The 18,485-nt window shown below is 52.1% G+C and overlaps 1 protein-coding gene across 6 annotated transcripts in view; it reads left to right on the forward strand.

Annotated features, from left to right (window-relative positions):
* The first annotated feature begins 6,461 nt into the window (after positions 1 to 6,461).
* DGKZ (diacylglycerol kinase zeta) overlaps positions 6,462 to 18,485 on the forward strand; it is a 36,381-nt gene continuing 24,357 nt past the window's right edge. For 3 of the 6 annotated variants that reach the window (XM_023509477.1, XM_023509485.1, XM_023509505.1), the window contains exon 1: positions 6,462 to 6,637. In XM_023509477.1, coding sequence (XP_023365245.1) covers positions 6,462 to 6,637 — 176 coding nt within the window. Of the gene's footprint in view, positions 6,638 to 8,765; positions 9,171 to 18,485 lie in introns of those variants that run through there. The other 3 variants (XM_023509482.1, XM_012802993.2, XM_003781271.3) reach the window with 1 other exon arrangement.

The following is an 18,485-nucleotide window of genomic DNA, read 5'->3' on the forward strand; positions in this document are numbered from 1 at the left end:
GGAGGCAGGAGACTCGCTTGAGCCCAGGAGTCGGAGGTTGCTGTGAGCTGTAATGCCACGGCACTCTACCCAGAGGGACAGTTTTAGGCTCTGTCTCAAAAAAAAAAAAAAAACTTTATTTATAGACACGGAGCTACATGTCATGTAATTTCCACTGTCACAAAATATTAGTCTCTCACTTTTCCCCAACCATTTATAAATGTAACTCCTGGGCTCTGCAAAAATAAGGAGCAGGCTAGATATGGCCCATGGACCATGGTTTGTCAACCCCCAGTCCTGTAGACAGGGACAGGACGAGCACGCGTAGCAGATGGAGGGCATTGGAAATGGACCTAGGCCTGGGGCACAGAGGCACAGGCATCCCACCAAAAGAGGGAGTGCCATTCAAGTCTACACAGGCTTCTGGGACATCAAGACCTGGGTGGGAATTCCAGCCCTGCCCCTTCCTAGCTGGGCAAGTCACTCTTCACTTCTGACCCTGTTTTGTCCTATGGAAAATGGGAACCACAATACCTACTCATGAGTGTGGCTGGGAAGATGCAAGAAGATAAGAGAGATGCAGAGTTCCTGACTCAAAGCAGAGGTGAAACACAAGTGAGGTCTTTCGTCCAGTGCAGCTGGACCCCTCATGAGCGACCTGAGGGAGGATGGCCCTGGACAACAGAGAGTGGTAAGACCTGGGGGTGGCAAAGCTTAACAAGGACCAATAGTAAAGGCCTGTGCACAGGTCTCAGCATGCTGTCCTGCCCTGCCCCCTCCACCTCCACAGAGCGGCTGGCTGGCAGGGACTGTGGGTGCCAACTGGCAGAGAAGGGAGCCCCCTGCTGTGGCACATGGCTGCGGCTGTGGGTACACAGCTCCTTGAGGGAGGGGCACCTGATCCAACTCTCTCTGCTGCTATTTACCAGAAGCTAAAAATAAACCAAGAGTGACAGGGAGATGGGGCCGATTTGTAATTTAAATAGCAACAGGATAAAGCAAGGAGCTGCAAGAGATCACATTCTGTCCTGAATTAAAAATGCAAAAACCGGGGGCATAGAGCTGAGCCGGAGCAGGGGGAGGGGACCACTGCCAGAGGAAGCCGGAAACCTTGGGTCCATCCATTTTCCTTCCTTTCGGAAGGGCGGGGCCCAGGCCCAGGCCCAGGCCCAGGCTGGAATTCCTTCCTCCTCCGGGGAACCTGAGGTTCTCACTGACCAGTGAGTCAAAGGGCAGGGAGGGCAGTGCCCCGAGGTGGTCCCAGGCTTGTCCTGAAGGCCAACGTATGGGGATTAGGATCCCAGGGAGGGTCTTAGCTGACCCCACTTTGGCATAAGGAGTTTGGGATGTACCCCAGCAGCTCAACCCTACACCAGAGGGGCACAGGACATTTGGGCTTTTCAGAGGGGATCTAGGAGAGCCGGTTCAGGAGATGGCATTTGAGAAGTTCCGTGGTGTCTGCTGAGATGGTGGCTTGTGGGCTAGGATCAGGAAGCCTAGGTTGGAATCTCATTTTTGCTTCAGTTGGTGCATGCTTAGAGCAGAATGTTCAGAAAGGTCCCTAAAGGGTCCCAGTTCTAAGGACAAGGGTTATAGTACAGGCTAAGGAAAACCTGTTTTTGTTGTTGTTGTTTTTTCAGTTTTTTTTTTTTTTGGCCGGGGCTGGGTTTGAACCGGCCACCTCCAGCATATGGGGCCGGTGCCCTACCCCTTTGAGCCACAGGCGCTGCCCTGTTGTTGTTTTTATTGAGAGAGAGCCTTACTTTGTCACCCTTGGTAGAGTGCTGTAGCATCATAGCTCACAGCAACCTCAAATTCTTGGGTTCAAGCAATTCTTTTGACTCAGCCTCCCTAGTAGGTGGGACTACAGGCGCCACCACAATGCCTGGCTTTTTTTGTTTAGCAGACCCAGATTGGAATCAAAGCCGCCAGCCCCAGAGAATGTGGCCGGCACCCTAACCACTGAGCTACGGGTGGCCAGCTGTAAGGAAAACCTCTTAATGACATACAAAGAGGATGGGGAAAGAATTGCAGCTAGGCTCTAGGCTTCTGCTGGGCCCCACTGCACTTGACCAGGGCTCTCCGCCTACAGATGCTTGAGGAAGAAAGGCTAATCAGAGCGAGCAGAGCAAGAAGGGCTTTGAGGGCCACTGGGCAGCTAAGCTTCAGAGCAGCTAAGCAATTTGTTAAGGTCGCAGAAGCCCGTCACAATACAGCCAGGATCTGGACTCATGTGCGCCACTCCAAAGCCCTTTTCACTCTGTCAGGCTTCAAGGGCCTAGACTTTTATCCCTATGTTTTCCTTTTGGCTCTGTGCTAAGTGCACACAGCCCCAGGTGAGGTACTAGGACAGGTGGTCAGGGGCTGAAAGATGGTTATGCAATCAAGGTTTATGACCCTGCAGGTGGGGGAGGATTGGAGGGCAAGAGGCCTGCTGACTGAGCCCTGGGGGTTTGGTATAGTATAGGCTGGAGACAGAAGCAAACCCTTTAATGCAGATCAAAACCGAGAGTAGGAAAGAGACACCTAAGCCCCTCTTTCACCTCCAGCCTGGGAACCTGGGAAGTACCAAAGAATAGCTTCCAGGAGAGATGGTGGTTTAAAGGACCACCAGTACAGCTCAGGCCTGCTTTGCCACCTGTGATTCTCTTGCCCCAGTGGGCAAGGGTCTCAAGCCCCTTTTCTCCATTTTCTCCTGCTCACGATTTTAATGAGGCTGCCCAGAAGGCACTAATAAATGTCCATCTGTTACTAGCCAGCCGCACCTGTAGCCCAATTCAGGTACATCTGTCTCCTCTGTGGGGGCACAGGCCCAGCAACCAGGTAGGGACCAGCAGTCAGCAGGTAACCTCTGGCTCTGCATTGCTCCAAGGGTTTCATCAGGTGCTGGGATCACAGGCATAATTTCTGAGAAGCACAGACTTTAAAAATCTTCCATGTCTCACCACAGTCACTTATGCAAACAAGGCAGTTCTCCTCTCTCTGCTTAGCTTTTTGAACACCTATATTCAACCCATTTTGACTTTAATAGGAAGTCACTGAGCGTAGACTTATGCATCCTGCACTGAGCAAGGAGCACCGTGGGGTTCAAGAATCTTGTAAGGAGACAAGACTAGTGTGCATAAAAGGTCAAATAGTACGGGAATATCATTGGGAACAAAAGTGAATGTCAGAGGTGAGTCAGCAGGGCTGGGAAAGCTGACTCAGGAGCAGCGTTTGACACTTAGTTGGTGTTTATAAAATATTTGTCATATGAATGAATAAAGGTGGGAAAACCTAGAGATCTGGGAAGAAGATTCAAATGAGACTCTCAGATCTAACAGAGATCTTAGATATCATCTGGTCCAACCCAGAGTCACACAGCAAGGGCCCTTCCCACATTTGCTGCTTGGGCTGGGATTTGAAGGATGGAGATTTTGACTGGCTGTACTTTAAGGGAAGACCAGGAAGGAGAACAGCATAGGCAGAATGGAACAGCAGGGGTCAGGGTGGCACGTGAAAGGAGTGAGAAAAAGAGGGAAGGAGGAAAGGTTTGTTGAACACCTACTTTGAGGCAGGCACCAGCATGACATGAGCATAGAGAAATCTCTGCAGGGAAAGCCTGGACACAGAGGCCAAAAAGCAAGGAGCATGAGGAGCCTTGAAGGTCAGGCCAAGGAGGCTGGCTTGGCAGGTTTTGAGGGCAGAGGATGTCCAGGTCGTGGGTTGAGTGTTTGGTGCCCTGGTACATTTCTTTTCCCCAGTTCCCACTTGCTCATCCAGGCCATGGAAAGTGGAACACCTCACCCTCTGGGGCCTCAAAAAAGCCCAGAATAATTTTCTTACCCAGATTCCTCTTCCTGTGTGTACCTGGGTGGATTCTACGGGGTCCCCAGCTCCCCAGTGCTGGCACATGTTGTCCTAGGCTGCCAAGGGCATTCTCCCCAGCCCTGCGCACCTTGCAGTCTTGTCCTCCCTGCCCCATTTAAAAGCAGAACTGGTAGTGATAGCTTAGTGGAGCACAAGTCTGAAGTGACACTGGTCCCACAGTCAGGACCACTCTGCGGCTCAAAGCTTCTAGCCTGCTCACTTCCCCTCCAGGAGCTCCATTTCCTGCTTTCTGCTGCTCCAGGGCTGCCAGCAGCCTCAGATGGAAAACAAACCCAGCCCCATTTCCTCTGTTTAACTGCTCAAGCTACTTGCAGAATGCCTAGGGAAAGAGGGCAGGGCCCTGCAACAGCCTCCTTCCAGAATAGGCTGTGCCCTAGCAGACAGAGTATCTGATGGGCTACAGCATTCAGGACCCACCTTAAGAGATTCAGAGATGATGGGCTGGAGGGAGAAAAGGAGTGCTTCAAGGGCATCACCTAGCCATGTCCCCAATCTTAAAGGAAAAATGGGATGTCTTATTTAAGGCACAGACTCTGGCGTTTGATACTTACTTCTGCCGCTTACCAGCTGGGTGACCTTGGACGAGTAAGGTTAGCAGCTCTGTGCCTTGATTTCTCCATCTGTAAAAGGAGGGAAATAACCAGATCTACCTCCGAGGGTTATTAAGAGGATTCAGTGAGCTACTTTATGTATTCAGTAAGATGTCTGGCACAGAAGTGTTCAAGAAATATAAGCTATTGTTTTTATCATTACTGAGTATTAATTTAATTAAACAGCATACATTTATAAAACAAATATTTATTGAAAAATATTATGTTCCAGGCGCAAGGGACACAAAGGTGATTACAGCACCAGATGGAGCTTTCTAAGGGTCCAAATGGCATTGTGTGCATCTTATATCTGCAGGTTCCATAGCACAAATGTTTATTGAACTGAACTGACACCATTTCTGCCCTTGAGAAATTCACAGCCTTTTGGGGGGTACAAACACCTATCCAACTAAGGGCCTAAGTCTATAGCAGTATGATTAAAGGTACAATTTCCTCACCAGCACCAACCCTAAGAATAAAGGGTACATATAAGGCTTAGTAAAGAGTACGTGTATGTACTAAATCCTCACAATGGCCTTGAACTCCAGCCCAGTCTGGCCTCTGGAAATTTTTCCAGCTCCTAGAACACTCCCCTCCCCATCCCTCCATCCTGCTTTGCCCAGGCCAGCCTTTCTTCTATTCTCCACACATATCAAGTACATTCCTTGCTCAGAGGCTTTGCTCTTACTGTTCCTTCTGCCTAGAATGTTGCTCTCCCAGATAGGCACACAGCTCACTCTCCCATTCAGGTCTGTTCTCAAGTGTCACCCGCCCAGAAGGGCATTCCCCAACCTCCCTACCTAAGTAGCACTCCCATTATCACTCTCTTCCCCCTTCCTCTCCCTTTATCTTTCTCTTTTTTTTTTTTTTTTTTTTTTGAGACAGAGCCTCAAGCTCTGGGTAGAGTGCCGTGGCATCACAGCTCACAGCAACTTCCAACTTCGCAGCTCAAGCGAGTCTCCTGCCTCTGCCTCTCAAGTAGCTGGGACCACGGGCGCCCGCCACAACGCCTGGCTATATTTTTTTTGGTTGCAGCCATCATTGTTGTTTGGCGGGCCCGGGTGGATTTGAACCCGCCACCTTAGGTGTATGTGGCTGGCGCCTTAGCCACTTGAACCACAGATGCCGAGCCCCTTTATCTTTCTTATAGCACATCTTGCTACCTGACATCATACCCTATATAGATTGTTTCCTGGATGTCTTCCCCACTAGAATCTAAGCTCTGTGAGGATAGAGCCCTTCCGCCCCACCCACTGCTATACTTTGATGCACTGCCTGTGGAACGGAAGGTGCTCAGTAAGTATTTATTGGATGAATTAATTTGTAAATGCTTTCACCTCTTATTTAATCCTCATATAACTCCATGAAATCAACTATCACTCCATTTTACAGAGGGGAAAACTGACACTCAGAAAGGCTCCCTGATACATGTATTTATTCATTTACCTATTCATAACCTACTTTGTTCCAAAACTGATTCAAATGTCTCAGAGGGTTATTCCCTGATCCAGACCACATAGTTGGAAAGTGGCAGAAATGGAACATGAGCCCATGTCTCAGGCTCCATCCTCACTGCTCTTTTCATACATCATTGTTCTGTGTGCCCAGCCTTGCATTAGAAGGTGCAATACACACAGTGGTGCTAAGGAAAGAGAGCTGTATGTGGGCTGGGCACCCCATCTCGCATACCCAGTGGTTATCACGAAGTGGTAGACCTCAACCAGGACCCAGGGGTGAAAATCGGAGAAGTGGAGAGGAAAACCAGACTGGGGCTGAGGTGTAGATTCCAGCCCAGGCAGGCCTGGCATCCTCTGCCTCTTGGGCTGTCTCCTGACTGCTAGGCTGGGCTTGTCCCTACCTGCCCCTTGCCCTCCTGTGTAGCTCCTTGCCCTGGCCAGGCTCCTGCTCTAGCCAGCGGAAGGCGCCTACAAGACCCGTGGACCTCTGCTCGGGCAGCCAGTCGGGCTCTACAGGGCCCCCCGGTCAGGAAGTGCCGAAAGAGGAAGAGAGTCGCTGGGCAGGATGAGCGCACTAGGGGCTGGTCACAGTGCCGGGGGAAGCTGCGATGAGGCTTCAGCTCTGGGCCCAGCGGAGGCGCTGGGGACAGAAGAAGAGGAGCGGCCAGGGGCACTGAGGCAGATGTGGCGCTACCGTTCCTGGGACGTGCCACAGATCCCAGCTGAGACACCCCAGACACAGTAGGTACAAGGGGTGGCTTGGGAGTGGGTACAGGAACCTCCATCCCTCTCTGAGCCTTTATCTGGGATAGGAGGTGGCAGAAGTAGGGTGACCCATCCCTTACCCGGCAGCTCTGTGGAGGCACAGAGAAGGGCAAGGGAGTCCTTGGCAGGTAGGGGAAACTCTGGTGTTTGCACTGTTGGGTGCATGGTGGCAGAAGGCTGAGCTAGTTCATGAGACTAGGAGGTAAAGGAGCTAACAACAGGGGAATCTGGGCAGAGGAGCTCCCACAGGAGTGTGGCATGGGATACTGAAGTCTTAAGAACCAGCTGTAGGCTCCGCGCCTGTGGCTCAAACGGCTAAGATGCCAGCCACATACACCTGAGCTGGTGGGTTCGAATCCAGCCCGGGGCCGCCAAACAACAGTGACGGCTGCAACCAAAAAATAGCCAGGCATTGTGGTGGGTGCCTGCAGTCCCAGCTACTTGGGAGGCAGAGGCAGGAGACTCGCTTGAGCCCAGGAATTGGAGGTTGCTGTGAGCTGTGATGCCATAGCATTCTACCCAGGGTGACAGCTTGAGGCTCTGTCTCAAAAAAAAAAAAAAAAAAAAAAAAAAGAACCAGCTGTAAAGTCTTGTGCAAACTCAACAGCTCTTCAGCTGCCTCTGACCTCTTTCCTCAGAGCTTGGGGTATGAACCATTGGGAAACTTCCCCCAAAGGGATCCATGCCCTGCAGGAGGCCCATGTCAGGCCTACTTGGGAATTTCTCTGCCCTTCTCCTGCTGGCCAGTCTGGTACCTGTTGCTGTCTGGAGGCCTGGGGCCCATGACCCTGATCAGACCTTCTCTAGGCCTGCAGGAAACTAGGTAGGTTGTGGGCCTCTTAGGTGCCAGCTATTTCTCAAAATCATGGGCTGTCCCACAAGTCATGGCCCCCAGCGCTAGCTGTTTGTGGCTGCCTACAGCTGGAAAATGGGCTTTAAGAACCCCAGAGGAGAGGGTAAAAGTGAAGGTGACACAGGATGTGGCTTTGCAGAGAAGAATGCAAACAGAACCAGTGGGCATTTGGTGTGGGCACCAAGGGGCAGGGTTTAGAGAAAACGAAGACCACATTCTCGGACTTCTTGGCCTCCTTTTGCCATCTCTGCAGGGCAATCAGACACTGCTTAGGCATTTGTGATGACTGTGCCACCACAAGCAACCAATCTGGTTTCAATTGCTCTGATTTGTGAAGAGGCACGACTGCTGCTGTCTTGGGGGGTGTGTTCATATGTGCATGAGAAGTATATTTCTGAACAAGAGTATGTATGTGTGTAAGAGGGATGTGTCACCCATAACCATTGTCCTGGGGGATATTTGTTCATAGGAAAAAGATGCATATGTCCTCTGTGGGACTGTGGGTTTATGAATGAAGGTGGTAGTTCATACTTGTTGTCCTTATGTGTATTTATGAGTATGTAAAAAGTGTGCAGTATGAGCTCTATAGGTTCCATTGAATATTGTGCTGAGGTATGTTAGGAGTAGGTGAGAGGGTTGGAGGCCATCGTGAGTAGCTGTGGAAGAATGAATTTGTATGAGAAACGTATGAGTTCTTTGTTGGTGTAAGGGTCATTAAGTGACTTTGGGCACAAATGTGAGAGGCTGGGCAGGAAGTGTTAGTTTGAATAATGTGTGAGTATAATTGTGTATGAGAGACGTGCTTGTTCTGTGTGCATGGGGAGCACTGTGTGACTTTTGCTCATGTGGGTGTGATCTGGGAGGCCCAGGGGCTAAGGATGGAGATTGTGAGCTGCCTTGAGTAGGCACAAGGTGGAGGAGGGCAGAATATGTGGATGTGGGAGGGGAGGTGGGGACAGTCGCCCTCAGGGATGTACTTGAGAGCATGTAGGCTGTTTGGTGCGGGAAGGCTCAGGGGAGGAACAGAATGTGTATCCAGGTGCGCACAGTGCAAACATCTGGCAGAGAGATTCAGTCCCATCTAGGCCGCTCAGAACTCTCGGCCGAGAGGCGGAGCATAGATCGCCCCACCCCTTCTATTGCCCCGCCCCCCGGACCGCCTTGGCGGCCAGTAGCGCAGCCGACCGCCGGCAGAGGGCGCCCCGGGCCCGGTGCCGTCGCGCGACCGAGGGGGCGTGCTCCGCGGCGGGCAGGCAGCGGCCCGGCCAGCTATGCGGGGTCCTGCGGCCGCGGCTGGCGGCACTTCCTGGAGCCGCGGCGGCAGCCGCTTCCCCGGCACCTGGGCGTGGGGCGCGGGGGCGCGCGGCGCGGAGCGGGCGGAGCGAGTGCGCGCTATGGCCTCGGCGGGCGGCGCGGAGCGGGCGTGCTGAGCCCCGGCCGCCTGCCCGGCATGGGCGTCTCCCGCGGGCCCACCACCGGCCGGGGCTAGGGCCGGATGGAGCCGCGGGACGGTAGCCCCGAGGCCCGGAGCAGCGACTCCGAGTCGGCCTCCGCCTCGTCCAGCGGCTCCGAGCACGACGCCAGTCCGGAACTGGACAAGGCGCCGCGGCGCCTGAGCAAGCGGCGCTTCCCAGGGCTGAGGCTCTTCGGGCACAGGTGAGCGGGGCGGCGGGCAGGACAGGTACCGCGCCTTCCTCTGGGGGACGTTCCTCAGCCACCAGCGGTTCGGGCCACCTCAGTACTGACACCAAATGGAGATCTACCCCGGCACCGTCGATACGGGCAGTCTTGGAGTTGGCACTGCTTAGAGGGTCATTCCCCTCCGGCCGGGGATGGGCAGTACCAGTCGACGGGGCACTGGCACCTGCTGAGGGTTATTCCCAGGTACCGGCAGTTTAGTGAGCCTCACCTATAGTACCGTGGGAGGGTCAGCGCCTAACCCTCCAGCAAGGAGACAGAATCACCCCAACCTGGCACCAGCAGGTAGGGCCCCATGTTTCGTCACCCACCTCGTGGCATTGATAGGACAGGGTCTCTCTGAGCCTCTTGGAACTAGTGAGAAGGGGGTCACGCTGCCCTTTGGGCTTCCATGAAACCCCGTTGCCTACTGTCACTGCATGGGATCTGCAGAACTTGGTGATACTGTCACGACTCGTGGCTTGTCCCCACGCACTGACCACTGAGTTAATTGCTCAACATTTTAAGCCCCTCCTTGGGACTAGGGGTGCCTGACCATCTGCTCTACCTTGCTTTTTTTTTTTTTTTTTTGGCTGGGGCTGGGCTTGAACCTGCTACCCCCAGTATATGGGGCCAGCGCCCTACTCCTTGAGCCATAGGCGCCACCGTCTACCTTGCTCTTAGTTAGCAGGAGACCCCAGCCTCCACCTCTGCTAGGCAGTCAGCATCTCTCCTACCCTTCTGTCCTTGCTGGGAAAGAGGTGGGGTGGGCTGTAGTGGAATCTTTGCTGTCAGTTCAAGCTCCATCTTGCCCCCTCCCCCTAGAACTCTAAATGTCACCATATTGTGCCTGTGACAGAGCTTTGACCAGGACTCTAGTGAGGAACTGGGGGGAGGGTGTGGAAAGATTGAGTGCAGGCAGTTCATGGCATGTGTGCTGGTCTTGGCTGTGAGCCGCTGCCTGCCTCGGCAGCCTTGGTGTAAGGTAAGGGATGGTAGGGCCCAACGAGTACCCACCTGGCTCTTTGAGCTTTTTCTGAATGACTGCCCTTCTCTGGTGGCTGGAGAGCTTGCAGCCAATCAGCCAAGGACCCTAGAGCCACCTCAGGCTGGACTCTGACCACTTGGAGTCTGCCCAAGGCTTCCCTTTCACTTTTCTGCAACTGCCCAGGATTCATGGTATTTGGCCTCCCCTGAGCTTTGCCCTGCCCCTTCCCTGGGCAGACTTCACCCACCAATAACATGAGTGGTCTCCTGTTGTGTGGTTAACATACCTTTGATACTGACCTATGCCCTCTGCCTGCCTTAACCTAGCCAGGGCCCTGCTCTTTGCTCCCAGACTGTCACTGAGCCCACACAGATCTGGATCCCTACACTGGCAGATGGAGCTCCATGGGCTCTTGTGAAACCATGCAGGCTTCAATGTCATATAAAACAGGGCAGGGAGTGAAGCTTCCAGTACCTCTGTTTTGTCACCCACAGCCCTGCAAGATGGAGCAGTTTACACCCAGCTCTGCAGGATGTAGCCTCCAGTGTTCACAGCTCGGCAGAGGGAGGGAGGGGCTCCACCAGAGGCTTCCTGTTGCTGCCCACAGGGCACCAAGTGTGGGACTCTCCTGACCTGTGGTTATGCCCCTCTGAATGACACAGGTTTGTGCATGTAGGGATGAGCCTTAGGCACATTCAGGAGGAAGAGCAAGAAGCAAGAGCTCTAACAGGTACCTTTGTGTAATTCTCTAAAATAAGCAGTATAGGTATTATTTCTCTATTTTTATACATGAGAGAAGCACGTAATCAGAGAAAGAAGTGATTTGCCCGGAGTCACCTAGCAAGTAATGGGCAAAGACAGGGTCTGAATTCAAGCTGGTCTGATTCCAAAATCCACATCTCTCTTTCTGTACCAGCATCCCAAACAGAATATCACAGTGGCCTAGGTAGCTTTAAGAAATACGGATTCCTAGATTTTACCTGGGCACATCTGGATTTTACCAGATTCATCAGATCTAGAGGTGGGGCCTGGGCAGTGTTTAAAGTTTCCCAGGTGATTCTGAATGTGCCACCACATTTGGGCAGCACAGTATTATGTCATCCTGGAGAGTGTAGAGTGTAAGTCACGGGTCCTCAAATTTTTTTTTTTTTTTTTTGAGACGGAGCCTCAAGCTATCCCCCTGGGTAGAATGCCATGGCATCATGCTCACAGCAACCTCCAACTCCTGGGCTCAAGCGAGTCTCCTGCCTCAGCCTCCCAAGTAGCTGGGACTACAGGCGCCCGCCACAACGCCTGGCCATTTTTTTGTTGCAGTCATCATTGTTGTTTGGCGGGCCCAGGCTGGGGATTCGAACCTTAGGTGTATGTGGCTGGCGCCTTAGCCACTTGAGCCACAGGCACCGAGCCGGGTCCTCAAATTTTTAAATAGGGGGCCAGTTCACTGTCCCTCAGACTGTTGGACGGCCGGACTGTGGGCCCTGAGATGAGTTGGCTGCTAAGCAGGACATGCAGTGGCAGCAAAAATACCCGGTGGGCCAGATAAATGTCCTAGGCAGGCTGCATTTGGCCCGAGGGCTGTAGTTTGAGGATGCCTGGTGTAAGTGCTCTGATGGCTAGTGAGAAAATCAAATAGCTCCTCTGGAAGCATGTAAGGAGTGTCCCCATTTTGGAAACATTGAGCTAGGGGCAGTAGGGCCTTTAAAAATGAATACATTCAGGAAACCCAGGAGAGTTGGGGAGAAGACAGTGGGGAGTGGGGAGGATTTCCCCTGACAAGCCTGGGAGCTCAGAGAGCCAGTGCCCACTGGGGCTGGCCTCTCTCTTCTTGACTTGATGGGGGGGAGGGGGCAGGTGTTTGGAAATACGGATTCCCTACCTGCTGGTGCCTGCTCTGAGTGCTGACCCTTTTCAGTGCTGTTTATCTGGTCTCACTACCTTTGTTTGCTGGTGGCCAGCCTCACATAAAAATACTCAATACCCCAGCTGAAACCACCCCTCTCTCTTTTTCCAGATTCCATGCTCTTTTTTTTTTTTTTTGGTAGAAACAAAATCTCACTTTATCGCCTCCTAGCACCCTGGGAGGTTGGGGTGGGTGGACTGCCAAAGCTCACAGGTTAAAGACCAGTCTGAGCCAGAGCGAGTAGTGTCGTGGCATCACATAGCTCACAGCAACCTCCAACTCCTGGGCTTTAGGCGATTCTCTTGCCTCAGCCTCCCGAGTAGCTGGGACTACATACACCTACCAGAATGCCTAGCTATATTTTTGTTGCAGTTTGGCCGAGGCCGGGTTTGAACCTGCCACCCTTGGTATATGGGGCTAGCGCCATAGGTGCTGCCCTCCATGCTCATTCTTAAACTAGCTCCTGCTTCTCCTGGGACATCCACCCTCTGCATTTCCCCCTTCCTGATCCCTCCACCCACAAACACATCCCAAACCTTGGTGCTGAGTGGGGCCAACAAGTGACTAGACAGTGGCTAGAAGGGAGGATTAAGACTGCTCATGCTGGGCAGTGCCTGTGGCTCAAAGGAGTAGAGCGCCTAGCCCCATATGCCAGAGGTGGCGGGTTCAAACCCAGCCCTGGCCAAAAACTGCAAAAAAAAAAAAAAAGAAGAAGAAGAAAGAAAGAAAGACTGCTCATGCTGTCTGGAGAGAGAATTCTGCATTCGGATCTTGGCTTACTGGGAAGGTTCCATGGACAATTAGCAGTGTCTGCTGTGGGGTTGGGAGGGGGTTGTGATGGCACATGGGCCACTTGTTTGCCATCCCTGGGCTAGTTGGGTAAAGCAGTCTCTGAATAGCAGTCTCTGTGACACCCTCCTTAAAGCCCATGTCTGCTCCCCACAACTGGCATCATGCTCTTGGAATCTGGGGAGCAGTCTGCCATCTCCCTTTTTAAAAAAAATTTTTTTTTAGCCCAGTAAGACATAAATCTGAGCCAGATCCTCCCTAGCATGTGAATTCCTCCCACCCCGAACTCCATCCCACCTCACTTCTTGCTGGGAGCCATCAGTCTCCTCCCTGAGGAGGAGAAGGAAGAGGAGGTATAGGCCCTGCTCCAATCCCAGGGTATCTGGTTCTCTACCCTCAGTGGAGGAAGGGACCTTTACATTCAGTCCCTTGACCTTATGCGGTTGTCAGAAGTAGGAGGGAAATTGACTGTCTCCTCCTCCTCCAGGACCCATATGGAGGGAGGACTTTTCCTCTGGCCTGGTCCCAGCAGCCTGGTCCTGGCAGGTCACACAGCTTGCAGATTAGCTGGTTTTGCACCCCAGGGGCATCAGAAATTACCTGGCAGCTTGCACAGTTAGACATAAGGAGCCTTAGCCTTCAGAGCCCCTGGGAACCTGCGAGTCTGGACTGCTATTCCCTGCCCTTCATTGAGCTCAAAGTCACAAGCTCCCAGAGGGCAGGGACACACCTGTGGAACAGGTGTTAGACAATAGATCCCATTGAGAGGCAATGCCACATGGCCCCAGTGAGCAAGGCCCTGAAGTCAAGGCTATACAGGGTGCCCACAGGCAGCCCAAATGGAAGCAGCCCCTGTTTGGGTTGGTTATGCAATGAGTGGGGAGGGATGAGTTGAAGGGGGGGGTGCCTCTCATTCAGGGGTGAGAACCCCTCTCTGTGGCGCCAGGATGTCTAGGAGCAAGAGGAAGCCTTTTTGAGTGGTTTGTCTCACTCAGGTTAATGCTGAGAGCAGCCCAGGTGGCCGTGGGAGGTGAGTACAAACCAGAGTCCTTGGGTCCCAGCCAGTTTGGGAAAGAAAAATGGACCTCAGTGGTCGAGCTGTGTTCACCTTGCCCTGTTCGCACCCCACACAAGGTTAGGTGTCAGAGTGGAGCTGGCTGAGGCTGAGAACCAGGGCTGGGATTCTCCCTCCCCTGCCACACACTGTCAGGGGAGAGCATGGGCAATTCTTGTCATTTTGTCTCTGTGCCATACTCCAAAAAGGTCACATCCCAAGATGTGGAATGGCCCAAGATTCTCACTTGGCACAAGAAAGCACAAGAGTTGGTGTCCTCTCTGGCAAGGATGAGGAAGGATTAAGTGGCTCCCAGTCACAGAAAGCCTCAGCTGGGGCTGGGGCGAGTGAGAGAAAACTCTGCCCTCTTGGGCTTCCCAATGTCCACCCATGCAGAGGAGGAAGTGGGTGGGCAGGTTAGCCCTGAGGCTTGGGCTGTGCTGATCCCTCGGGGAAGCAGGAGTCTCAGTCCCTTCAACCCACACAAGGTTCGGATGCTGACCCTGGAACTTGTCCCGCAGTGTCGCTGGAGCGACACTAGGGGGCGGCAGCTGCCATGTGGGAGGACAGTGGACCAGGAGCTTCTCCTTCCGGATAGTCCACTTGAGCCAGAGACTTGTATGGGTGGACCACAGACACCTCCCTATGGTGAGCTACCTGATACGCTGGCTGCCAAGGCGGAGCCAATCAGAATGCAGCAGAAGGCAGGCTGGGCTTGTGCCTCCTTGTCACTGGCCCCACCCCTCCCCATCCCTGAGATAGAGGTGCTGGCAGCCAGGTTGCCTTGACTCAGCCAAGGTCTCACAGCTAGCTGGGGGTTATCTGGGACTCTGGTGCCTGTGTTCTCTTTCCCAGGGCCGTGTTCATTTGTGCCACATCACTGGACCCTACGCCTCCCCTGCTTCCTGAGAAATCCTCTTCTAGCACCTTCTAACCTCCTAAACCACACCCCACCTCCCCTCTGCTTCTCCTCCTGGAGGTGCTCTGTCAGCTGAGCTGTCCTCTAAGTGAAAGGTGGGAACAGTATGTGCGGGAAGGGGGATCTGCCGCACCTGCATCCTTGGCTCACCAGCTCCCCCCTCAACCCCCTCCTGTTCCTGGAGTAACTCTGAGCAGCACCAGGCACTCACTCTTTGCTCTTAGCCACCTTCTCTGTGTTCCACGTGGGGGCCCTCTACCCCTTTGGTACATAGAGCTGGCTGGCACTCAGGTCACAGGTGGGAAAGGGTAGGCCAGAGCATGGCCAGATGTCCTTGAGGAGCTGTCATTCTGCTATTTTTGCTCTTTGTCCCCTTCCTCAACTGAGACACCAGAGACATAGTTAGGTCATGAGAGCAGGCTCTGAGTGAGACCAAGCACTCTGGGGCCTGGGAGGGAGAGGACAAGGAGATGAGCCTATATTATCTGCATTGAGGTGAGCAATGTACCACCTTATCTTCCTGTGGTGATTAACAGTTGTCAAAAGCTTGTAAATCATCAATTTCAAATACTCTTCACAACTAATTTGTAATTGGTTTTATTCCCATTTTACAAATGTGGGAACTAAGGTTCAGAAAGGTCAAGGGTCTGGTCCTGGAATATCTAGCTTACACTGGAGCCCACCCCAAGGGTCTTTTCCTAACATCAGTCTTCCCTACTTATTAGCACTCTTTTCTTTTATTTTCTATCCCTAAACTGGCAGGGCCTAAGAAGGGGATCGAGTGCTCCATGGGGTTTAGTGAAAGCTTTTAGCCTCCTGTGTGAGTGAGTAGCATAATACCCACAAGGTGATCTGTTCCTGGACCCCAAGGGAGAATGGTCACCAGGATTCTGGGACCCAGCTAGACTGGGAGCGGATTGTCACGTGGCTCCTTGGCTAGGTCTAGAGTGGAAAGGCAAGACTGTGACCTTTAGTCAAAGGTACAAGGAGAAAAAACCCCAAGGGACATGTTCAAAGGAGCCCCTAGTATCACCCAAGGATCAGTGGGTGGCCTGAAGGACGAGGGAGAACCACATTTGTGCTTGGCACTCACCCCCTCCACTCTCTAGAGCCCTCCCCCCCCTCCAGGCAGAGCACCAGCCCAGAGCTCCCATGTGGAGGCCTCCCCCTGTCAAGGCTGAGGCCCATCACAGCACACACCAAAATAGCTGTCTAGGAGCTGGGGCCTGCGCCGCCCACACCCCCTCCCAGTATCTGGCGGGTTAACAGCTTGCCTGTCTCTCCACACCCCCCTCTTCCCCAGCTTGCTGACATTTTACAGAGAGAGGCGGGGGTGGTTATGAAAGGGGGCAAGCTGGTTCTTGCTCCCCAGCCCACATGGGTATCCCACTGACATAACCTGCTGCCTTCAATGTACTTCTGGAAGTTGTTTCTTGCGGGGAGACCTTCCTTCCGGCCTGAAGATGTGACCTGCCTAGTATGAGGGTGGTATAGGGATTTAATCCTGAAAGTCTCTATGGAAGACCCAGGGCAACCCTAGGGAGCTGGTCTCCTTCTGGGGGTCTTTTAAAAAAATTATTTTGTCGGGGGCACTGCGGCTTACACTTGTAATCCTAGCACTCTGGGAGGCTGAGGTGGATGGATTGATTGCTTAAGCTCAGGAGTTCAAGACCAGCCTGAGCAAGAACGAGACCCTGTCTCTAAAACATAGCCAGGCATTGTGGTGGGCACCTGTAGTCCCAGCTACTTGGGAGGCTGAGGTAAGAGAATCGCTTGAGCCCAGGAGTTTGAGTTTACTGTGAGCTATGATGCTACAGCACTCTATCCAGGGTGACAAAGGGAAGCTGTCTCAAAAGAAAAGAAAAAATTAGTATTTTGAAATCTTTTGAAAAACATTAAACATTTTACAATTTAAAAAAAATACACTTGGCTCGGCACCCATAGCTCAGTGGTTAGGGTGCCAGCCACATGCACCAGAGCTGGTGGGTTCGAGCCCGGCCCAAGCCTACTAAACAATAATGACAACAACAAAAAATAACTGGGCGTTGTGGCAGGCACCTATAGTCCCAGCTACTTGGGAGGCTGAGGCAAGAGAATCACGTAAGCCCAAGAGTTTGAGGTTCCTGTGAGCTGTGACGGCACAGCACTCTACTGAGGGTGACATAGTGAGACTCTTTCTCAAAAAATAAATAAAAAATAATACACCTTAACATAATGCCCAGCATGCAGCTTGGTCACATCTTACCATTACTCGACATTTGCTTTAGATAGATGGAGATGGAGGAAATCATGATTTTGATTTTGGAGTTTGTTCTTATTCCTGTTTATAAAATTTTCCGCCATGTGTATGCATCCCTAGAAACAGTATGATTAGTACACTTTCATATATTTTACCTTGGCTTAAATGGCACACTAGACATATTCTGAATTTAGGCTTTACTTTCAACATTGTTTTAGAGATTCAACCATTTTAACCATGAGCTCTAGTGAATTCATTTTAACCATTCCTTTTTGTAATGGCAGCTTATTTGCCCTGTCTCTTATTGGTGGACATTTAGGTAGTTTGCAGATTTTTGCCATTGCAAGCAATCCTGTGTGTTCATCCACCAGTGCTTGGTCACCGGGTATGTGTATCTTGAGCTAAACAGATGCTGCCAAATTGTGCTCCAAGTGGTTGTCCTAATTTTTAGGCCTCTGGAGTTTTTTCTTTCTTTAAACTTTTGTTAAACCGAAGAATTGGTTACCGTGAACATATACTTTCTCCTTCAACCCTGTGACAATCCCATAAGAAGGACAAAATGGATATTAGCCCCATTTGTCAGATGAAAAACTTAAAATTCAAACAGGTTAAAAGGCTTAGCTTGAGGTCATATAGCAGGTCAGTGGCAGAACCCCTCTGGACCTTTGAGTCCAAATCCACAGTAAAGACCTTTGTCCCCAGTGTGAGATGCTTAGAAGCCTGGAAGGCTGGGTGGGGCGCCTAGGAGCTGATAGCTGATTCTCAGGTCTTTTATGGGATGTGGGGCACTTAAATTTTGAATGAGAGGATAAGGGAGAAATGCTTCTCTTAGCAGATGGGGAATGGGAGTTGTCAGCAGACACACGAGAAGGCAAGGAGAGAGAACAGTCACCAGAGAAGAGTGGGGGCCAAAGGAAGGGCATGTAACAAAGGGCCCCTTCGGAGACTCAGAGGGAGACAGACACATAGCATACCCCTCAGGGATGGGTTTCAGTGTTGCCTCTGACACAGAAGCATTTAGCCAGACTGCAGCTTGTCCATCCAGTGTTAGCAGGAAGGCCTCAAGGGCTAGTGGCAGCTGGCTTACTGTAGCTACCTGAAGCTTCTGCTGTGGCCTTGATCCAGGCTAAGCCTGGGCTGTTCACTTTTCTCTCCTTTTAGTCTTCAAACCATTACCAGCACTTCCAGACCCTGGGGATGCAATTATGAGCAATGAGAGGTCCCAGGGCTCACAGTCTGGTGGTGGATACAGACTTGTAAGCCAGTGCTGTGGCCCCAAGTAACTGGGAGGTGCAGAGTGTCAGAACAGCTATCCCTCCCAGGAGAGGGGACTGGGAAGAACATTCCAGTAGAGCCAACATTCTCGGCCATCTCTTCTTTTTTTCTAAACTTTTTTTTTTTTTTT

The sequence above is a fragment of the Otolemur garnettii genome, unplaced genomic scaffold, assembly GCF_000181295.1.
Source record: "Otolemur garnettii isolate 467f Iridium unplaced genomic scaffold, OtoGar3 scaffold00001, whole genome shotgun sequence".
In the NCBI taxonomy this organism is placed as follows: Eukaryota; Metazoa; Chordata; class Mammalia; order Primates; family Galagidae; genus Otolemur; species Otolemur garnettii.